Below are 23,181 nucleotides of genomic sequence, written 5' to 3' on the forward strand. Positions count from 1 at the left end.
ACGCTATGTCATGGACGGAAATTCTAAATGAAGCCATTCAGTTACAAGCGGATTAATAAAAACCTTATCTACACCAACGTCATTGCATTGCGATGAACGAAATCCTCACTGGTCAAAAAAGTCTACTGAGATAAAAACTAACTGACAAATGAAACTTTGTGAGCAACGAAAGAACCGTAAACCGCACGACCACCGTATACCAAAGGTTCTATATAGTGTTCATCAATGCAAATATTGACGTTACTATGTACAGATTTCGATTAATATATGTTATTAATGTTTGCCATACTATTTATCAATGTTTTAGATGCACACCACTTAGCACATTGTCGTGCATGTTCGCTGCAGATTCGACGCAGGATTGATTATTTGCATTTCATGTTGCAATTCCTAACCCTCTGTCGAAATGCCTCTGGTAAAACTACAAACCTTGAAGATTGTTTTCCATGACCAAATCCTAATCAGCACTTGTTTCTACTGACAGTGAAGTATCAACAGTTGAGCTTTTGCCATTAAGTACAGTCAGTAATTACAAGGTCCAGTGATGTCTTGGCCAGTTTCATCTCTTTGTAAAAAAGGAGAAACAGTATTTATTTACATTTTCCTCATTACAATTGTTATTGTGTTGTAAATAATCAAGGCTCATTTGACTAATCTAGAAGGTTATTTTCCATTAGATAATAGTTGGTTTTAGAAAATGCTAAATGTGACCTGAGGACAAGCAGAGAACTATATTATATTGTGACTGTGAATATTTTACCAGTCATGATTTAACTCAGCGCAATTTAAATTTTATATTTTGTGACCAATGTGGGCTGAATATTTTATTGTTGATGAAATTGTTTATTATTTTCTCTGGAAATACAAAAGTGCTGTGCCGAAATTCTTTTATAAATATATTCATTGGAATTTATACTGAATTCAAACCAGGAATAATATTTATATGACTCAACCACAGACTGTTAACACATGACCACTTTGCAAACCATAACAGACCCACCATCGACTTCAAGTTTGGATCTCTTTGAGATTTGAATTGAGTTATATTCAGGACATTTTATTATGAAAACTTGTGTCTTTAGTTGTTTGATTATGTATTGATCTCATTCGCAATATCGTACGTTTTTTATCTTCTCTTTTATCACTTTGTATTCGAGAAAAATACATTATTTGTGAACTTATAAAAAGCTTGTGTCTTCACTCTTTTCTTTTACTTATTTTAAGATTCATAGACTCGTAACACTACTAAGATTTCTTTCCAGCTTCGGTGACGGTGTCATAATGTTAAGTTTGTAATTTATTCAGTTGAAACATTATTCATTAAAAGTTTAACGTGCGTGGACTGATGTACTTTAACAACCACACCCACACAGGCACACACACACACATACATCCAGACACACACTAAATAAAGGTAATATGCGACAACTGGTTGTAAAGATGCAATTTAACAGGTGAAATGTAGAAAGAATTTTATAATTATAAATTGGTATCCTTAAAGTTAATTTTATTGTTATTTATGTTCTGATTGAAAAGAATTGAATTATGAAGGTGAAATATATCTTTAGTTAGATACAACTCTCGTAATTAATTATCACAATATTCTTCAGTGAATCCTTGTGAATATATATTATATACCAAATATATTAATATTTATTAGTCTTTTGAATATCACTATAAGATTCATAGCGAATCTATGATGAACAGTTCGTTTTCTTTCTCATTTAATTCATAGACTAAATACCAATTTTAATAAAGTCGGAACATTCTATCCTTTCTATCCGTACCAACGTTCGTAAAGTTAAAATGTCAACGTAGCGGTCTACACCAATGTTTGATTCCTTGGTGGCATTAGAAGAGGACATTGTAACCTTTGTATTAAATACATCATTCATATCATGATGTTATTATTTATACAATAATATTCGGTATATTTTCTTTTCAGGTCCGGGTAAATTTTTATTCGGTGACATAACGGTTTGGAATTTATCTAGAAAAACATGTCAAGATAGTCAAACAAGATTACCAAATGTGAAAATGTCTCAATCGGGCCTTCAGCTGGAAGATATGATTCATTGGAATCCTAACGAATGCTTCTGGATTGGAGCAACGTATGAGCTTATCACGAATTATTCTTGTAATTACTTTTCTTATCACCCCATGTTAACCGACACAAACATTGAAATTTAAGAGTCATTTATGATGACAATTAAATTCATAAAGTTTTCCTTTACAGCAGGAATTGTATTTATTTATTGTAGGGCAATACGTTTCACTGCTATTGAATATTGAGAAGAAAGAAGTAAACAACATATGCACAATACAATGACAATGGGAGACTTTAATGTTACATTGTTAAAATGCTAATATCGTATAACACTTGTGTTATTCCTTTGTGTCATTCACCACACTTCAAAATGAGTATCGCAAACATATAAAATATGATGAAAAATGGCACACATTTGTAGATTCCTTCAGTTTCTATATGTTACATACGTATTAGTGGTCTAGAAGCTCAGTTAGATATTTTAGAACCTTAAAATATCATTCGTTGTTTTTCTCAGTAGACTCATAGAATATAAGAAATAACAGATCGTGTCAGTGTATGAGTGGTAGGAGTTTGTCACCTCCTCATGCACTGTTTAAAACCAGGTCTTCAGATCTCTAAGTTGAAATTCATAAGATCCCTTTAAAATATTTTTAAGAACTCACAGGTCGTGTCAATGTGGGGGTGCCAAGAGTTGATAACTTCCTAATACACTGTTTACATTCAGTTATTTATAAGTTGGAAATGGTTGATAAGACTTCTTGGGATGTACTAGGCTGTATACCTGTCGAATATGTCAAAATATAATTTACAGCTAATGTGGCATTTATATATATATATACTGTCAATAACTCATTATATCAGATATAAAACTGTCATTTTTATCCTGGTTCATAATTACCAAAACTCGTTTTAGAGATTCCTATTTGTTTCAGTGTTTAATAGTTAGTTGATTCAATCTTTTACAATTACGATTGTGAGATGAGATTCCGGTGTGGCGTTAGAGTAAAATATTTAATCCTTCCGACTTTATTATTATGATAATATGATTCGGCTGTCAAATAAACATCAGCATGTCCGAAAATATAACTGTTAATAATAATATATTATGTTCATCTCCGACTTTGGATGGTAGTCATTTTTATATTTCAGTTACCTAGATAAGTAAACTTTATTTTCAAATACATTAGTAAAATTGTCTTAAAGACTTGGAGCCTGTATTGACCAAACCACACATCTGTATTGTCTTGCTAAAGTCTCACATAATTCCTGAATTTTACATCCTGTTGTCTGCTTTGGTCATGTAGCTGTAATGGTTTTGACCTTTCAGTTACCCTTATGCAAACACATATATTCAGATTGCTATCAATAGTAATGTTGGTACTAACTTGTATTAACTACACAGGTTATTGTTATTTCGCATTGCACTCGTTGATTAAAACTAAACTGTCCATCTGCCCATATCGTTTGTGTTGCAATTTCACGGCCTTTCAGCAGGCACCGAAGTATTGTACAAATAACTGATATTGTATTTTCTGAGTAAAAGTAAAATATGTCCAATCTGAAAACGAGTTTGCGAAATATTTGGATTATAATGCTATTACTTGATGAAAGTGGTGAAAGTGGTCCAAAAGTGTTTTTTATATCTAAAGAAATACACGTATTTCTTCCTGTTTTCAGACGACACATTCCCAACTCTTTGCTGTGGAACAATAACAAAGAGAAACAACAATTTTATTCGTGATTGTGAGAACTGCGACAAAAGTGAACAGTTTATTTGCGAATCAGGTAAGACATATAGTTAAACTATACACATTATTTACTTTTAAAGTCTAATTTTTTAAACTATGTTAAAATGATTATTTCTAATCATTACGTAAACCCGTTCATAATCTTTATGCTTTATGCTTTAATTCATATGTAGTGTTCAGTAATTTGGTGTCAGTCAGTACAGTTTGCTCACGGTGGTGGAATAGTGTTGACACCAGTTTGAAAATGATATCTGCTTGGGTATTAATGCAAAAAAGGAACACGGATATATAAATATCGATATAAAACCTTATCTGACCAGAAAACAATGAAAGTGTTTTAATTGAAAAATTACGAGACAGTGTTACATTTTTAAATTTCATACAAACCAGAAATAAAAAGCTATAACCATTATTCTAGAAGCAGTTACTAAAATGTAAATATGTATATTTTTAAAGCGTCCGTTTGCTCCCTAGTTTTCAAAATCGGTAAGATTAATCATAACAGAGACATGACTAAGAAAACGTGGTAAATTAGGTGTCTGATGCCTCCTGAGAAGAAGTATATGTGGAACAGTTATACCAAATATTGTTAAAATGATGCAGACATACTAATAAAGCACTTGCTGTTATTATTATAACTGTAACTGCCATTACTCGTGTTACAAGCATGCACGTGTGCTTAATCCAAACCTATAATTAGTTACAACCTTACGCAATATTGACTTACTGCAGGCCTTTAAAACTTGCTTTTGTGTTTTAACATTGGGATGGAGTCGCATTGACATTTTACAGGTTAGGAATTGTCAGTGAAAATTAAAGGTGTCCAAAAAGTTCTCAAACGTATCCACGCCAATTGCCCTATATCGAATCCATGCATATGCTACATACAATATTTTTTGTGGGTTGCCCAACTAATGTACGGTTGAGTTAATATAAATGCTGTCCATTCATTTAAAGATAATAAACATGATCAATCGTAATCAACATAATTGCACCAAACATATGACTCGTGATATTTGTACGGTCCATACGAATGATAACCACTTATGACTCATATAAATACTTGTATAAACTTGCAAAAGAAACGTTTTGACAATGTTCATAAGTCCATTGTCAAACCACACAGTTGTCCAGAATTATTGGGTTGACTCCCACTTATACTGATTCCCCATTCTATGGGCCACACCTCCCCTTCATGGATCCACCATGCACACACGTTTACAAATCGGCACTTCCATCCTTGTATGGCCTTGATTGTCGCACCTGCGACCATACCCAGATGTACATACGGCCAGTTACCTACAGCCTTATACACCTGCACACACACACAGACAACTGCAATAAAACCAAACTGGTCATAATATTTTAACAAATGACTAAATATTGCGTATTTTAGTCTCTCCTAACGAAAGTCAACGAGTGTTTGGACTGCATCCAAACACTTTGGACACAATCTAATGGTTCATGTTACCTCGATCATTTTCCCCTATGTGCTCGGGTAAGTGTAATTTTGTGGTTACCTGTTGTTCAGCTGTACAAGTAAGCTTACATCTGACTCAAACAATGCACGTCTACATATTAAAACATGCAACAATTTAAGTAAACTCATCAACTGTTTTGTTTCTCACAAATACAAAGCGAGAATTATAGAGATAATGTCAGCATTGTGAATTAAATCACAAATCATTCTAAATGTCCTACCTTATAGATTAATTCCAATGAGTTGTAATAGTCTTTAATGTCCTGATATTAAACAATAATGCGGTTCAGAATGTCTGCCAAGGATTTCACGGAATCCAAATTAATGTATTAATGTAAACGTCAAGGCTCACCTTAGTGATTGCTATGAATATTCTTATGTTACGTGTTTAGTTTCGAATAAACAGTAACACAAGAAGGAGTGAAAACAACAAGCTTTGAAAAATATAACAAATAATTTATTTCCCTGGAAAAATACTGTCAAAATTAAAAAAAGACTTACGGTTTCCAGGATCAGGTCCAAAACCAATCCAAGAATATTCGATGAATATAATTTTAGTAGTCCTAATTATGAAATGTTTTAATGATTTCTAGTTCGAGTCCCGACGAAGAATCCAATATGGAAGGCGATTACGTATTCTATAACTTGTACTGTGTTGAAGCCAACAGTTACTTGTGGAAACACAATAATTAAACCTCCGGTCTTGACAATCCAAATAAAATAAATCTAAATAAACGTTTCAAGAAATGTCTCTGTTCAAGAATTCTGTACGAGCTCAAAATATGTTTAGAGAAATTAAGTAATCTACTCAGATCTAGTCACAACAGAAAAACAACAACTTGACAACATGTATCTAGAAGCCCAACAATCTATCGATATCTCTCTCATTCTCTCTCTCTATCTCTCTAAACAACATTATTAATACTTAGCATGTTTCAATGTTGGAAACGCCTAATTGCCAAATAGAGGATCACATGATGATGGTTGCCTTTGTATGTCCTTGATAAGAGGCAATCATTTTACTCCAAGAAAAAGCTGTTTATTGGACCCTCAACAAGGCCAGAAACTAAGTAAAGAAAATATAATTATGTGTTTATATCATTAGCTATATCTGAAAAATCAAATAAAACACATACTAAATCAAACACAAATTAAGTCAAATTTAGGTAACTATGTGTTAAACAAATACCTCCTCTCATATTGTGTCTGATGTCAGTATGCAATACTAATTTCTGATCATTAATTCCCACAAACTCATGCAGAACAGGATTACATTAGTTTATAAAATCCATATTTATAATTAATTGTACTTGTCCTAGATTTGAATTACATCAACAGAAATCCCATTCGCTTGTAAAGAAAACTAACCTTGAACTCAAATTCATCGTAAATATTTTGTTTATAGCGTACAATCACGAACACAAGTTAGCACATACAAATAATATATGCAGTGTACAAACATATAAACTATTAACTACACAATATAAATTAAATAGACATAACAATTTATACTTCCTTTATTCAAAGGAAACTCGAGTATTCATGTTATTAAATTTAATTCTACCTACAAAACATTAATACTAAATTTCGTTTTTCATGATTTGTTATAACTTACAATATATTATACAACCCTGCAGGTAAAAATAGACATAAGCTAAGAGCACTGCGTTTGTTCGATAATATATCTTCTCCTCTCAAGCATATATAACGTAGCACACCTATGATGGTGTTTTGGGGAAGAGTAGTTGGGTATGAAGAATAACATTATTTTATACACAAACAAGTCCTCTACTATATGAAATGCACTTGAAGTACCTAATTTCGTATGATAATCTTAGACATTTGATTCAATCTACCTGTTATGATACACTTTCTCTAACCATCTGTGTATGAAGTAATTCAAGTTGCACGTATTTGATATAATCTGTAGAAGTCAATTTTGACAAGGTCTCAAGGTCTCTATGGTAATTGTTTAAAAATATATAGCAGCAGCACAAAGTGCGAAGGAAAGTTCGATTATATTAATTGAATAAATAGCTTGTTGAGAGAAATTAAAACAGTTAAAAACGTTATATTTACATGTAATATGAACTGATGTGTATATTTGATATATACCGTATGTACCGGTTAACTAGAGATAGGGCGGCATGAATTGATTTACATCTATTACAAGGAATACGATAGGGATATTTTTAAAATATGTCTAACTTAACCTTATTAGATTTAAATTTTCATACAATTTAGTAGAATATATAGATTATTATAAAATGAATCTAGTTTAATGGAGAAATTAATAAAAATGAAAATACAATTTATATATTTATAAACGTTATGTTTGGTGAAAAAATGTCACAAACATCTATGATGTTTTATAAAGACACTTTGTGCATCAAACATTCCAGATCTCAAGTATTATAATAATTGTTTTACTATACAAAATACTGTAAAAATTCTGTATCCAATTTGAATAATAAAAGTGATACATTTTAAAAACGTGGACCCTTTTGTCAGTCAGTTTAAGTTATTTGATAGTTTTTCTTGCTTGCAACCAGGCATTGAAACACATTTTGAGGATGTGAACAATACTGTAAGTGAAAGTGATTTTATGTGCGTTTGTGTTGTTGTGTCTAAGTACTAAGTAAGGAACATAATTATGTAAAGATAAGGATAGAAAATCCTGTCCAGGAAATGCTCCATCCACACGATCAGGTGGTGATTTACAGGATCATGTACAATCCTGACACTTTATGGTCAATACAAATGGAATGTAAAATCTTGGACAGAGTTTAAAACAATTACTTTTGGGCAAGCAAATGTATACGATTAAAGGTTAGAATTAAAGGTTAGAATAGCTTCCAAGGTAATATGTCAATATAAACGTCAAATTCCAAAATGGCTCCCTAACGTTTATTGACGGATATATATTGATTGTAATGTTGTCCTGTGTTTACAATACATTTTCTCTATTCCGTGGAAAATTTCAGGGTAATTATAACGATTTTAAGGGAAATGCGTGGAATATATCCGATGTTAATTTATATATATATATATATATATATATATATATATATATATATATATATATATATATATATATATATATATATATATATATATATGTGTGTGTGTGTGTGACTTTAGAGAAACATCCATAATAAAGATACGAAAGATCTAAATATGACAATGTTCGATTTTGTTAAATCAACACATTTTCTAGCTATGAAACAGTGCACGGACATATTCATTCTGGTCAAATATATTTTGACTACTCAACCGTTTTATAATATACACTCCTCTTGTGTGCTAAAGTTAAACAAAAAGCAAACTCCTTCGATCGGTGTGATGGCATTATCAATGTCTTTGTAATGTACTTCTGATTGCTGAATTAGTCTGAAATACCCAGGAAGTTTTATTCGACTAGACTAAAGTCGCTGCGGTTTCGGGCTGTATTGTGTAAGTACCTTAAAGGGATGAGAAATTGTTTTGGGACAGAAAATAAATGAGTGTCCCCCTAAACAAACCAAGCGCTTGTGCTGAAAATTGCATGAAAATCCCGATGAACAACGCCCGCTTTTGTGGTAACTAAAACAAGCTCTCTTCAGATACTTTATGTTTGTAATTTATGAGGGATTGTTTTGTGTGTAGTTGTTATGACCCGACAATATTACAGCCTTCATGTAGATTTCCAGATATGTAGTACCCCATTTAGCTTCATCCTTTGCAACAAATTGTCTAAAGTTTTCATCATAGCACCTCCAATCAACGCGTCTCTCCTCAAATTTAAGGGCAGTTTCCATGTGGTGGGGAAGAAAGGCACTAACCAGGGTATGGTTTTCAAATAAGACCCTAGTGTACCTACTCCAAGTGAGAATCCACTGTCCAATTGTGAGCTGGGCATTCCTTTATTTTGGGACAATGCTATGTTCAGCACCGGCACTGTGCGTATCTAACTGCAATTTGAAATCCGCATCATGATAGTTATTTGGGAAGGAAGACAAATAAATGCATGAGCCAGCCCATATGTTTGCCTTAACTTTATCAGGGTTTAGAGTGAATGGTGTGACCGAGGATCTTACAAAGTTTGATTGCGAAAGCCCACAGGAGGAAGAAACGATTGAGACAACGTTACCTGTATCCACAGCTGTACTTGTAAATAAAGCCGTTTTTTCACAGTGGCGCGGGAAACAATGGATGCTGCTGGTGTGTTGTCTCTTGTTACGAACATTGCTACCAGCTGATCAAATTGGTTATGGATCTCATGTGTCAATTGGTTGGTGAGCCTGTCGGAGACCTCATGGGTTACAACATTAACAAGTTGGAGGTCCATCCATGCCCTTTCGCTGGATGTTTTAGGTTGAGGTTTGGCACCGTTGGTGCTGACAATGGTGCCTTATTTCTGAGCCTCTTCACCGCCCTTGGATTTTGAACCTTGATGGTCTGGCTCTTTTCACTGCCATTTGCGACGATGCCGCAGCTTTCTTTGTAGACGTCATTATGTAACGGATGCCAAAAGATTTAATAATTACATAAATTTAAGTATTTTACGGCTTAGCAATTGTTGCAAATGCATAACTCTTATTGTAATATTATGAACATCACTGTTCACTGTATTCAGATGAAGCATAAAATCGGTATTAGTAAGAAGGAAAATAAACAAAGCAATACAATTGGATCATTTTGGAAACTATGGGTCATTGTTTTGAGGTGCGGAATGCATTATAAAACCAGTAACAACATAACAAACACAGATCAGTGGGCCTAAACAAGCCGGGCGACATATAGTCTATTGACATGTTGCGACGGTGTGGAAGAAAGCATAAATGACTATTCAAGCGACCGGTAGTTAGGTGCTGAACCCATCTACGCTAAGCATGAAACTCGTAGTAAACATAAAACGTATGGAATCAACTGGAGCCAACACAAAGGCCACTGGAAGTGAATCAACTGGTTATAATAAAATCCAGTGGTACGAAATCATCTGGTGCATACACATGCCAGTGATACGAAATCAACTGGCAATCATAAAATGTAGTGGTACAGGACCAACTGGAAACAAACGGTTAACATAAAATCCAAAGGTACGTAACCAGCTGGTTAATACACAATCCAGTGGTACGGAAGCAGCTGAAAAACACAAGCTATTGGTACGGAGCCAATTGATACAAAACAAACAGAGTTGTTTACAAATCCTGTGAGAAAGTATTTCATCAGTGTAACAAGGACAAGCAACGGACAAAGCACTCTGAGGCACTAATGTGGATGAAATGAATTTATGCAAGAGACGATTGGAAGTATATCTACTTATAGCTTAATGGTTCTCTGGTTTCGTTTTGTGTACAACAGATAGACCGAGCATGATAATTGTGTCGACTATTCTTCCCCCAACCTATTGCATATAAATTATACAATAGCGCAGAATAATAATTTCGGGGCTCAATCCATAGTTTATTTCGGATTTCAAATGACGCTGCAATATTTTACAGATGGAATGATCTAGTACCAATGTGACGTAATGTTTAACAAAAGAAAAGTTAGCAGAATTTGTGGAATGGAAACAAGTTAATATAAGAAATATCTAATATTCAGGTCGAATTGTCTGGGTGGAAATTCCAGGAAAAGAGGACGGTTTAACAGAGTGAATCGATAACAACGAAGAAAATATTTCTTCAGAAAAAGAAAACATGTCTGCACTCTAGAATAAAATTAGCTCAAGTGACGCCAAAGTCGCTAGCAGAGAGAATCCCTCCGAGTGCAGACGTTGCTGAATGTTTACGATTGGTTGCGTAGAACTCTTGATTAAACACATTTGATATATATATATATATATATATATATATATATATATATATATATATATATATATATATATATATATATATATATATATATATAATTTATGATTAAGTAGAGATAAATAGTTGTATTAATAATATTCTATTATGTGCATAATGCACATTAAGAAAGTAAATTCAAAAAATGATGAGACAATAAAGCGAGACCGGTCACACATTGTATGTGTCAGTGTTTATAATCGATATATCTATCAAACAAGTTATATATCTATCTAACTATCTATCTATCTATCTATCTATCTATCTATCTATCTATCTATCTATCTATCTATCTATCTATCTATCTAACTATCTATCTATCTATCTATCTATCTATCTATCTATCTATCTATCTATCTATCTATCTATCTATCTATCTATCTATCTATCTATCTATCTATGTATCTATCTATCTATCTATCTATGTATCTATCTATCTGTCTGTCTGTCTGTCTGTCTGTCTCTCTGTCTGTCTCTCTCTCTCTCTCTCTCTCTCTCTCTCTCTCTCTCTCTCTCTCTATATATATATATATATATATATATATATATATATATATATATATACGCACACGCATTCACAAGCAAACACAGTTACAATTCACCATATTGGACGTTCTATATTGGGACCTGTTTTTCAGCTCCTGATACAGTCTCAGAATATAGGCCTCAGTCTGGAGCTCGCCCATGGATAAATGCCGCTAGAGAATGCATTGACAGGGGCTTACTACTTCCAAGTGTAAATAATGTCTTTTTTATGGGAAGAGTACGTGACGCCGTATGGTGGATAAATGAAGCAAGAATACTCAACCGTTCTCCCATGGCTGGTAAGCATCACTTGCATTATTTTTTGGCAGCTTGTATATACAGTGGATGCGAAACTAATGTTATGGGGTAGGTTCTCTTCATGAAACAATCTTCTGAGTTATACACAGAAGCCCAATCTTACCCAAGAGCTGGGTGGCATCCATTACAATTTTGCTATAATCAAACTGGTTCAGAACATATTAATGTGTTTTCGTTGTAGATGCAGTTCAAGTGAGATTTCTTGCAGTTAATAAAAAACACAGTTAGTGTCGTTTCTGTATAAGACAGTAAAATAAACCTAAGAGTATCTGTACATTACTTTGTAGACATGTTTTACCTACAAATGCGTTTATCAGCTGAAGATTATGAAGCTTCTGGCAGCATTCTCAGTGATTGAAACATTCAAAGGAGACGAAATGTTTTCATCCGAAAGTGGATTTTAGTATTGTCCTTGACACAGGAACACCATAAACCAAATAGCTGTTTCATAAGAAGTAAAAACAAAATCCACAATGGTCCATTTAGAATAATTTCTTGGGCAGACTTTAAAACCTGGAAACAAGAGGACCACCGAATTCTTTCCAGCTGACAACGTGGTTTGAAAGTCCCGTAGCATCAAATTGCCAGAAGTCGTTTTCTCTGAATTATTTCATATTTTCCCCAGTTTTGTTTCTAAATAAGCGATTTGTACGTATACCAAATTATAGGAAGCGATATTTTGTAAATTACTGCTAGATCTGGCTAAAATTTATTATTGTGGACATTAAATATCAACACCAATTCATAAGTTCTGAACAAGTTGAAACATTCAAGCTATAATCTAGCAAAATCAGATGGTTTTGTTAATTAGGGTAGAGATTATTGCTTTATGATGTTCCAAAGTAATTGGTGCCGACCACATTATACTTCTTGTATTGCTGTCTCTAATTTAAATATATACAATGTCTTGGATTCAATTAATGATTATTTATATTAGACGAAATTATGATTTTATATTCCTCATTATGTTAGTTTGTTACTAAGTACAGATGGAAACTATATGGAAGCAGTATGCTTACGCAGGGGGGAATGTTCAGAGGTTCGCCAAATCAAATAAAGAAGCCAGCACTAAAATCAAACAATGGAGGTTAAATGAAACAAAACCTTTATCTTTATTCCTGGGATAATCTTTTTATTTGTCAGAAGTTACATACATTTCTTACGAGCTTTCTTATCAGAAACGATTTTAATATCCTGACAAGCGCCAAAATGGGTCCGTATTGCCTCGCACCGGTCTGATATATAATATATGGTAATTTATTTATTTATGGCATCAATTCATGCAAATAAATTGCTTCCTTCCCAAATATGATTTACTTTAATACGTATTGTAATAAAGAAATCGAAACTTGGGTACTCTTATCAAAGTCATATAAATACCCCGCTTGTCGAGTGAGGTGTTTTATTTTGATGTCCAAATGAGTTTTGTTTAGCAAGTCAGATTTAGGAAACATAAATAAGTACAAGCATAAGTGTTATTCACATTTCGTTTGTTCTAGGTGTCCAATTAGGTTATAATAATGATTAGAGGTAGCAAAAACGTGTTGGGCACAAACAAATAATAAAACAACTAAATGGTTATGTAAAAGGGAACTACAATTGCATAAAAGACCTGTACATTTATTTCCAATTCTAAACGATATTTGATATTGAATGTTCGCAAATATCTAGATACGGATAACCTATGCAGATATTTCATTTTTAAGACTGAAATTCAATATTCATTCATTACATGTTTGTATAAAAAAAAGCTCAAGTATTTTACATGCATTATAAGTTTTTTATGGAGCTTATCAGAGCAATGCAAACATGAAAAGTTGACTTCTTTAGAGACTGGCAAAAGTGCCAAACGGACGTTGACACTCGGAAAGGAATTTTCTTGGGCTACATTGATGTCTTGTTGAAACTGATACAATAATCCAGCGGCTACCCTCCCAAAGATGTAGGGAAGGGTACATATTCCTAGGAAGTCATCACTTTAGACCTTAAAATAGAAGACGGTCGTTTGCCAATGTAACGCTAAATTTCTTGTGGGGGAAAATGGCAGAACGACCGTGTTTACCGAAGATGGAGCAATTGACTGCTTCATTAAGATACTGTCGATCTGGGCCTAAAGAAAATAAATGAAACACCTTGACGTCACTTACTAATATCTAAACCATGCCATTTACAAAGAAGAGTCAGACTTTGGGCAGGCCTACGAATTTGCAAATGTCATCATTGCTGCCTATATGACAACCCACGCTCGCCAAAAAATGTACTAAAGCCTTACACCAGTTAGGTGATTCTGTCCTGTACTTTGATACGGATAATTACATCTACATCCATAGCGCTGATGGTCCTCATCCTGAGATCGAATGAGACCGTTTTGGAGCATGGACGTACAAGCAACCTGAACACACGATTCCTAGATTTGCTTGCGACGGTCCGAAAGGTTACTGCTACAAATAGCGAGAATCTAACAACGACAGTAAAATCACATACTTGTAGGGTTGCCAACTCACAAATTCATCAGTAGCCCTTCGGAAAAATGTATAAAATCGTGTACCAAAAGTGAGTGCGACTTCCCAACCACTACACTTTACCGCACATATATGCTGACATTTGCCGGTGTAGGACTTCTAAGACTTCATTTACGACATTAAAACGTTACTACTAGCTCTACATCCATCATAAAATGTGATGCCGCACGTGGAAAACCATGTAAACGTGTTGCCATTCATTACATATACTTTGGCTCTTTGCTGGTTTTCATAGTCTACGTGATACCTTGCTTCTACCAAAATAGGGCAATACTGATCTCAACCATTCCTTGACAAACTGATTAAGGTATCATTACTACCTCATCGAAGTGAACCCGTTAAAGAAGAATACCCGTTGTCTTTGGCTTTGACTGTTACTGAAACTTTGAAAGTCGATTTCAACCGGGCAAAGGAAAGGGGTCGAATTATATGGGATAACCTACATCCGTCGAATCAGTCAGAGCTGGATTTATATATTTTGCAGAAGGAGATAAAGTTTAGTGACTCAGTTGAGGTGTGTCAGTTTGCGATTGAGATCATTTAGACATGGCCTACTTGGTGCATGATACATAATTTCTGCATTATCACCATCTTCCTGTAGTGTGACCCAATTAATATAAGTGTATACGAACCTTCTGCATACTATTTTGTTTAAAGAATCAATACCGCCTTAGAATCACAAGATTTGCCAGAGTAACATATCGACTTGTGATTGTGGAACGCTTATATCATGAAATTCACAAGAGAAAAGTGAAGAAAGAAGAAAGTAATCAGGTCCAATGACGCATGTAGACTTTGCTCCTTTAAATATTCATTTAATGACCATTTATATTAGAAGATTTCGTTTCCATTCTTGAAAGTACCCCTCATAGACAGTGACCAGAACTTAGTCTCTAAATCGATACCCTCAACTCTTCTTTAAGAATGTGAATTACTAAGGATGTTCACAATTTGTATGGGGTGGGTAGAAAAGCTTACTACCACGACAAAACATTTAACATTAGCATTGCAATAGATTCCTTGGATGAAATTATAATGACCATATTCATACCCTGGTGGATTACAAAAACCTTTTACAAGAACGCTTCTATAAGAATGTGAATAACTAAGGACTTTCACAATTTGTATGGGGTGGATAGAAAAGCTTACTACCCCGACAAAGCCTTTAACATTAGCGTTACTAGGGATTCCTTGGATGAAATTATAATGACCGTATTCAGACCCTGGTGGATTACAAAAACCTTTTACTATAAATGTTTCCGTTGAATTTAGTAAGCCAAATAGTGCGCGTCTTACTGACTTCGTTTTGTTGTCGTTTATTGAATTTCGTGTGCGAGCGGCTAATAAATCACGTTTGCTACTTTTTGTGCGCACGAGACATTCACTGTTAAAAAACGTGTGTATTTCATATCGATACGTCTCAACTTCTGCTTGAAGAACATATTGGAGACGCTTCACCCATTATGTATGGCTACGTTGATGTTAGATAGATTTTGACTTAAACCGCCACTAGAAAGATGTACGTGACCTAATATATTGTCCCCTTCTAGAACGACATATTGAATCTATAGTGTTTGTGAAAGGTATTCCTCGCCGGGAAGACGACGAAATGGTGTCTGACACGAGTGAAACACATCTTGTAATCTCCGACGAAATGTTAGATTAATACGAAGAAGTAAGTAAATGTTGGTTTGCACGCAAAGGGCATCATAGTAATACCAGTATCATTTACATAACCCAAAATTTGATTCAACAAAGAAAAAACCCAAACGCGCCATAAGTCACAATGCACGATACGTAGCGTTTTATAAAATTTGCAAGTGGATGTGTTGGCCAAACAGTTCAGAACTTATTGGCTGTCTACATGCGTACGACGATTCCACCCAATCAAATTTCGCCTATTTACTCATCGATTTAAGCCCAGCACATCTAATTATTTGCTATTTTGCACGCATCTATTTTATTACTGTTGCCAAGACGGGTGACTAGCTCTATACACGTCCATGTTAGTTTAAAAAAACCCCAAAACAGCAACAACCACTGACACTTCGCTTCTATCTCAAAGGTCGTCAACATGGCTTCTTTTGAATCCTATTTTATAGATAAAGCGATTCGGGTCATATACGTGATACATCGCAAAGAATGTATTCAAGTGTGAAGCCAGTCTCAACGAAGTCCCGATAATTGTTTAAGGTGTCAACCGGTCAGTTACTTAAAGGCATCGTTCACATCCCTCATCAAACCAAACGCTTTTATGAAAAACATGTAGAAGCATTGTTCAAATGGCAGTTTTGAAGATCGATGCTCAAGCCAAAAATCAAATCATTTTGCAACATGACATTACTAGATAGCTAGTAGGCGCCATCATTCATTCCCTCTTAAAATGGGACCCAAACGCCTCATTATCAACATGAAATAAAAAAACTTCTTCCCAAATACATTACGTGACGAAAAATACGTGCACAACAGTGTAAAATTCCCTGTAAAACAAAAGTCTCAAAAATCCCAAAACCTATGCCAGGGTCGTGGAAGGTTTTCAACGCACGTTGAAAGAGCGCAAGCAGAAATAGTTTACCTCGTAATACACCCTGATAGACATCGACATCTTACCGCGCCTGGGCAAAACATCCTACCAAAATATTACCATCGCAGCATCGTCTATGCCCCCAAAGAAACGACTCCCGATAATAAAGTGCTCGTGTTTGTGCGACTGTTTGGTACGTGTCCTAATGCTCCCATGAAACGGGGACTGTTGACGACGTGAGATTAGGAGCGCACTGAAAAAACCAAATGCACAATCGACAAAGGTTTCATGTCACTGGACGAATGAATTGCGGTCATCCTCAAGCCTATAAATTGGAAGACATGAACGGTAAAGTTTTAAAATGAACTTTTTACCTGCCCGAATTAAAATGAGTGATTCAAAAACAAAAGCATACTCGGTCGATGATCTTGTAATGTAGGCAAACGAGGAGTCAAATATTTGAAAGTGCGTTAGAAAGGATATCCTCTGAGTTATGATTCTTAAATCCGCGCTTCGCAAGTCATAGACAGTGAAAAAGTGACGTTAAACGAAATCAGCAGTATCGAGCGCTACTTTTCAGGGTTTTATTCTTCAATATCTCTTCAGTATCCTCTGCTAGGGAACCTGTGCCTAAAGTCCAAATAATTTTTTGTGGTGTATTGTGCCATCATCTATTTCAGTTTGGAACAACGAGATTACTAATTATGGACTATTTTAGCTGTTGTGTCGGCTACCTTCTACTCGCTCCTTCCCTGAAGTATTCCAGTAACAACATGGAACTTGGGACCAATGCATGACAAACCCAAAACTCATGCGTTTCGAATGACTCCTCGGAGAGCAGAACCATCTAGTTATGAAGAACCAATTTTACCTAACTATACCTAGTGACAGTTATGTGAGCGTGTTTGGCAACAACCCTGTGCTGTTCCAAGGCCAAATTACCTCAGGCCTCCCACTTGGATTTCAAAGGGCATTGGAATGTCTCTTTGTTAGAAATCAATCATCCCACACAAATTCAAAACGTCAGTGTAAATCCTGAATGAATAAGAGCAAAAACATTTGAATGATAAATACCCTAGTTTTTCTGAGCCTGAAAGAAAATAACGATTTAATCTTCATTTGAGCATCTATATCATGACACTTTCTGCACGATCTTAGTTTTGGCGAAAAGAACTGTTCTGATCCATTCTCCTAAAATTCCTGCATATGACTTTGTTAGATGTAAAAACGTTCTTCATCAGTTTTTCTCCCAGTTTCTTTGATAATTTGGGTTTAGACCTCAGAATTGTCTTGAATTCAAGAACAATCAACAACAGCGATTGATAATACATGTTCGTCATCGTTGTGAAATCCAGTGTCTTGGTGTATAACGTGGTGGGAACAGTTGCACCCTTGCTGAGAGTCAGACATTGCGAAGTGGAGTATACCATGGCTACTTACGAGAAAGGTGGACACACGTGTCAAGTTCACCTTGAATCTGTACAGCCTCATCATGTACCTGTCATTAAGTCGTATTTCCACACTGTCATTGGTATAAAATGAAATCTAGGACAAACTATTTTATTCTCGAAAAGAAACGTTACATGTTTGAAAATAATTTTCTAGCGATTTGTACGTGATAAATCCTGTGTACCGAGGGGTCGATCTACGACGAGGATATGGTTTAGAATATAACCTCCAGTCTGCGTTGTGTTCGGTTGCTCCCATATTGAAGCCAATTTCACGTTTTGAAAGATGCCGCTTTGACGCAAGGGAAATAGTTTATCCAACATATCAGCAGCGACAAAATCCCAAAGATGCCTTCTTGCAAGCATGGAAAATGTCTTGCTTCGAACTGAAGAAGACGTTTTGGTTCGCCGAGAGACTAATATAATAGCGCTGGATGCTGCTGACCAAAGGCATTCCTTCCTCATTCATCCCATATCAAGGAAAAGGTCAACATAGAAAACCCCAAAGTTCATGAACACGTTGTGAGAATGACTAAGAAGAGAATATCTGCCAGACAAGTATATGTCCTTGATAATAAAAAAAAAACGATGCAACGAATTCTTGAGAATTATCGAAGTCGGACCTGCAACTGTTTGCCATGCCGCCCACCATGATGACTATTCAATATTTAAAATGCGTATAATTGTATCCCGTCTCATTCTTGACAGCGTCAGCCCCCATCAGAATTGAAATCAAAGGAGAGGCCGAATATTACAACAATTCGAATAGAACGTACTTGTACCGAAAGTCAATGTTCTCGATAGTGTTATGTTTTTTTGATTTAAATTAATTGTTGTATGTTTGTTAGTTTTAATTTTTTTAATTCCATTACATGCTAATTTAATGTAACTTTATTTACTGGAATATAATACAGTTTTGACTGAATTGTTTATTTTCATAGCAAACCACTAATATTATATACTGGAGCAAAGGTCAGTCCATTTTTTCTGCCTACACCGCCCTCCTCCTAGTATAAAAACAAGCTGACTGACTCTCTCTTTTTGCAGCAGTTTCATAACCTCCTGGACTATGGAAATTCGATAGGTGGCAACCTGATTATTCTTGGAGATTTCAACTTTCGCTTTGACTGTCCCCGAAACTCAAATACATCAAAACGCATATAGATTCTATTAATGTTTTCAACCTCAAACAGTCAGTTAACCAACCCAGCCATAATCATGGTCACATTTTAGACTGGATTGTTCATAGACCTGATGATAACATTATACGGTCCTCCCTGGTATCCCATGACCTTGCATCAGATCACCTGTGCATTATATGCCATTTTTACATATCAGTCCCTAACCCTCCACCTTCATCTGCTAATATGATAAACCTCCGTATGATAAATATAACCAAACTAATGCACGACATCCAAGCTAACCTAACAACTTGCTTACCTCCTACCGCAAAACAACAACTCGATAACTGTCTGCGTTCATTGCTTGACAAACATGCCCCAGCTACCAAGTGCAGAATATCAATTCAAAAAGTGTTCTCCATGGTATAGCAGTGTTAGGGACCAGCTTCGCACTTCTCAAAGAAACCGCCGTAAAGCTGAGAGGCTCTGCTTCCCACCAGACTCACTATTCATAAGAAAATCTATGAAGTCGCTAAGAAGAATGTCACAAATATAGTCCATGCAGCGAAATCAGCCCACTACACTACCAAGATCATGGAAAGTACCAGCTGCAAAAAGCTCTTCGAGATTACTAACAATCTAACGTCAAGGAACAAATCAACACGACGTCCAACTACATTCTTTCCAGTCGACCTTCCGGACATGTTTGCAAATTTCTTCGATGACAAAGTACAAACCATTAGAGATAAACTTGACATCACAGTTTAAATTGACTCGTCGTCACCATACAGTTGGGATACAGAATTTGAGCGGCTACCATTAGCAGCATTTGAATCTGTCTCTATGGATTTCGTACCTACAATACTGATGAAGAGTGCACCAAAGTCATGTGAACTTGATCTAATTCCATCATCACTGCTGCTTGAGTGCTTATATCCAGTATTGCCTTCACTAACCTCTCCCTCATCTGGGGAATTCCCATCATTTTTTAAAACTGCCATTGTAATGCCTCTGCTGATAACGACTTAAAGAATTACCGCCCAGTTTCCAATCTCCCATTTATATAACAAATCAATCTTAGAAAAGTTTTTTTTATCCCAGCTTGTATCTCATCTAAATTGAAACAGTAGTTAATGACATGCTCACTGCGTTGGATAGCGAAAAAGAGTACAGTCCTCACCCACCTTGATTTGTCTGCAGCATTTGACACAATAAACCATGATATATTACTTAACTTCTGCAGCATGTATTTGGCATTCATGATACAGCCGTACTGTGGTTCAAATATTACTTGGTCAACAGGACACACATTCTTTCTGCAAATGGAATACACTCCAACCCAGATGATCTATGTTGTGATGTTCCACAGGGGTCTGTTCATGGACATGTTCTGATCATTCTGTATACTCAGTCTCTCTCAAGTGTCATAAATCATCATCCAGTGTCTCACCAATTGATGACAACCAAATATACAAATCCAGCCACTCAACGGAAGTTGATGCTACCATCCAAGGTGTAGAGAGGTGCATTTCTGATGTGAAATCATGGATGACATGTAAAAAGCTGCAGATGAATGATGATAAAAATGACCCCATTCTGATCACAACACAAAGACTTTCTCATTCGCATACTTTACCTCAAACAATAGATATCAGCAACGCCAACACTGAATTCACACAGTCAGTACAAAACCTAGGTGTTACTCTGGAAAGTACTCTCACATTGCACCGACATGTCATGAACATATGCAAGGCTGCATATCTTCAGCTCAATTCGCAAATATCTTTCAGTTGATGCCACTAAAACACTTGTGTGTTCTTTAGTACTTTCAAGACTGGACTATAGTTACTCAATTATGTATGGTTCATCTCAATATCTACTCCAGAAACTTCAAAAAGTTAAAAACACAGCTGCTCGGATCATACTTAGAGTACGACTATCAGAGCACACCTCCCCACTGCTCTGTTCCATACACTGGCTATCCATTCGATCCAGAATCAAACACAACATTTGGTCCCTGTGCTAGGTTTCATTGCCGGACTCTAGTCCAACATACTTATCCGATCTCACCCATGTGTAGACACCAGCATGATACTTACGCTCCTCTTCTGACAATCGTATACTCATTATTCACACTATGAAAACAAAGTCATATGGACAGCGTTCTTTTGCTTACCAGGGCCCAGCAACGTGGAACGAATTGCCCACTGAACTTAGAAACAAAGACCCAATCACTTATTTCGACAAACTTAAAGACCTAATAATGTTTCCTACCTAAAATTATCTCAGCATGTTTTTATGTTCTGAAATTTTTCTAATTTCATTGTGTTTGTTTTTTTAATAATATTTTTATATGTTTCTTATCTTATAGGTGTTGTCTAATGTTACAAAGCGCTAAGAGTTTCTAAAGATAAGGCGCTATAGAAAGTCCTCATTATTATTATTATTATTATTATTATTATTATTATTATTATTATTATTATTATCATCATCATCATCTAATGCTGACGTAGCTCCTGACCTTGATTCAGAACAAGTGATGGTTTCTAGTAAATAATTTTTATTATATTTAAGAATTCTTTTTCAGAGAAAAATTCATAAAGTGTACACAAGGCCATATCGCGCCGACGTGTCATATAAATGTATCAGTTATTTTTTACAGAGGATTGACCCACATCCTGGCATTTGTTTTGCGTTGTAGCTAGAGTTATTATTGTTCGTTTGAGAAGTAATATATCTTACCATACAACTTGAGAAGTCAGTTTTATTTTGACACCGGTTTTGGGTCTTTGGGAAGCTTTAGTGAAATCAACAAGCTTTTATGAATCATCAAAAGTAGAGAAATTGTTTTGAAATCCTACCTAGGAGCAGTTGGACTCTTTGAAAAGAGACGAATTAATTCTGCTTGCCGGAAAATATGATCTTGCTGAGGCGATTGCTTTCTTAAAACGAAGCAAGACATTAAAAATATTTTGTCCAGTATTTGGTGGAAAATAATGTTTTGGAAAAAAGTATGTTGGTTTCAATCAGTTAGTCTGTATTAGACTCGGACATAAAAGTAAAGGAATAGGAATTAAAATTACAATACAAGATGGAATTAGAGTTACGGAAGCTGGAACTTCAAAAAGGTGAAGAAGAGAAACAAATGCAGTTTGAACTGGATGAAGATGAAGAACTAACGTTGTTACATAAAGGAGAAAAAACAAATGTTGTTGCAGACAGAATACAAACAAATACAGCTATATAAGGAAGAAAGAAAGAGAAAGACAAATACAGTTATAAATGAACCAATACCATTGCAATAAGAACAAATGCGAAAGAGGAGAGAGATAGAGAAACAAATGCAGTTACAATCAGAGAAAGAGGAGAGAGAGAAACAGATGCAAATGCAAATGCAAAGAGAGAAGGAAAAGAGGGAAAATTAATTGGGAATACAACAAATGGAGTTGGGAAGTGAAAAGCACATTCCAATTTCAAATTCAAGGTTTGATGCTAGAAAGAATATTAGGTTAGTTCCTCCTTTTAGAGAAAAGAACTAGACAAATATTTGCCTCGTTTTAAAAAATTGCGGAATATTTTAAATGCCCAAGGTAACATTGGACTCTATTATTACA

The 23,181-nt window shown here is 35.2% G+C and overlaps 1 protein-coding gene across 1 annotated transcript in view; it reads left to right on the forward strand.

Annotated features, from left to right (window-relative positions):
• LOC149792142 (uncharacterized) overlaps positions 1–23,181 on the forward strand; it is an 89,073-nt gene that overhangs the window by 51,421 nt on the left and 14,471 nt on the right. Inside the window, exons 7-9 of the mRNA XM_089970662.1 lie at positions 1,946–2,137; positions 3,728–3,835; positions 11,748–11,933. Of these exons, the coding sequence (XP_089826788.1) occupies positions 1,946–2,137; positions 3,728–3,835; positions 11,748–11,933 (486 nt within the window). The remainder of the gene's footprint in view (positions 1–1,945; positions 2,138–3,727; positions 3,836–11,747; positions 11,934–23,181) is intronic.

Source organism: Sinohyriopsis cumingii, chromosome 9 (assembly GCF_028554795.1).
Source record: "Sinohyriopsis cumingii isolate HCF-2022 chromosome 9, ASM2855479v2, whole genome shotgun sequence".
Taxonomy (NCBI): domain Eukaryota; kingdom Metazoa; phylum Mollusca; class Bivalvia; order Unionida; family Unionidae; genus Sinohyriopsis; species Sinohyriopsis cumingii.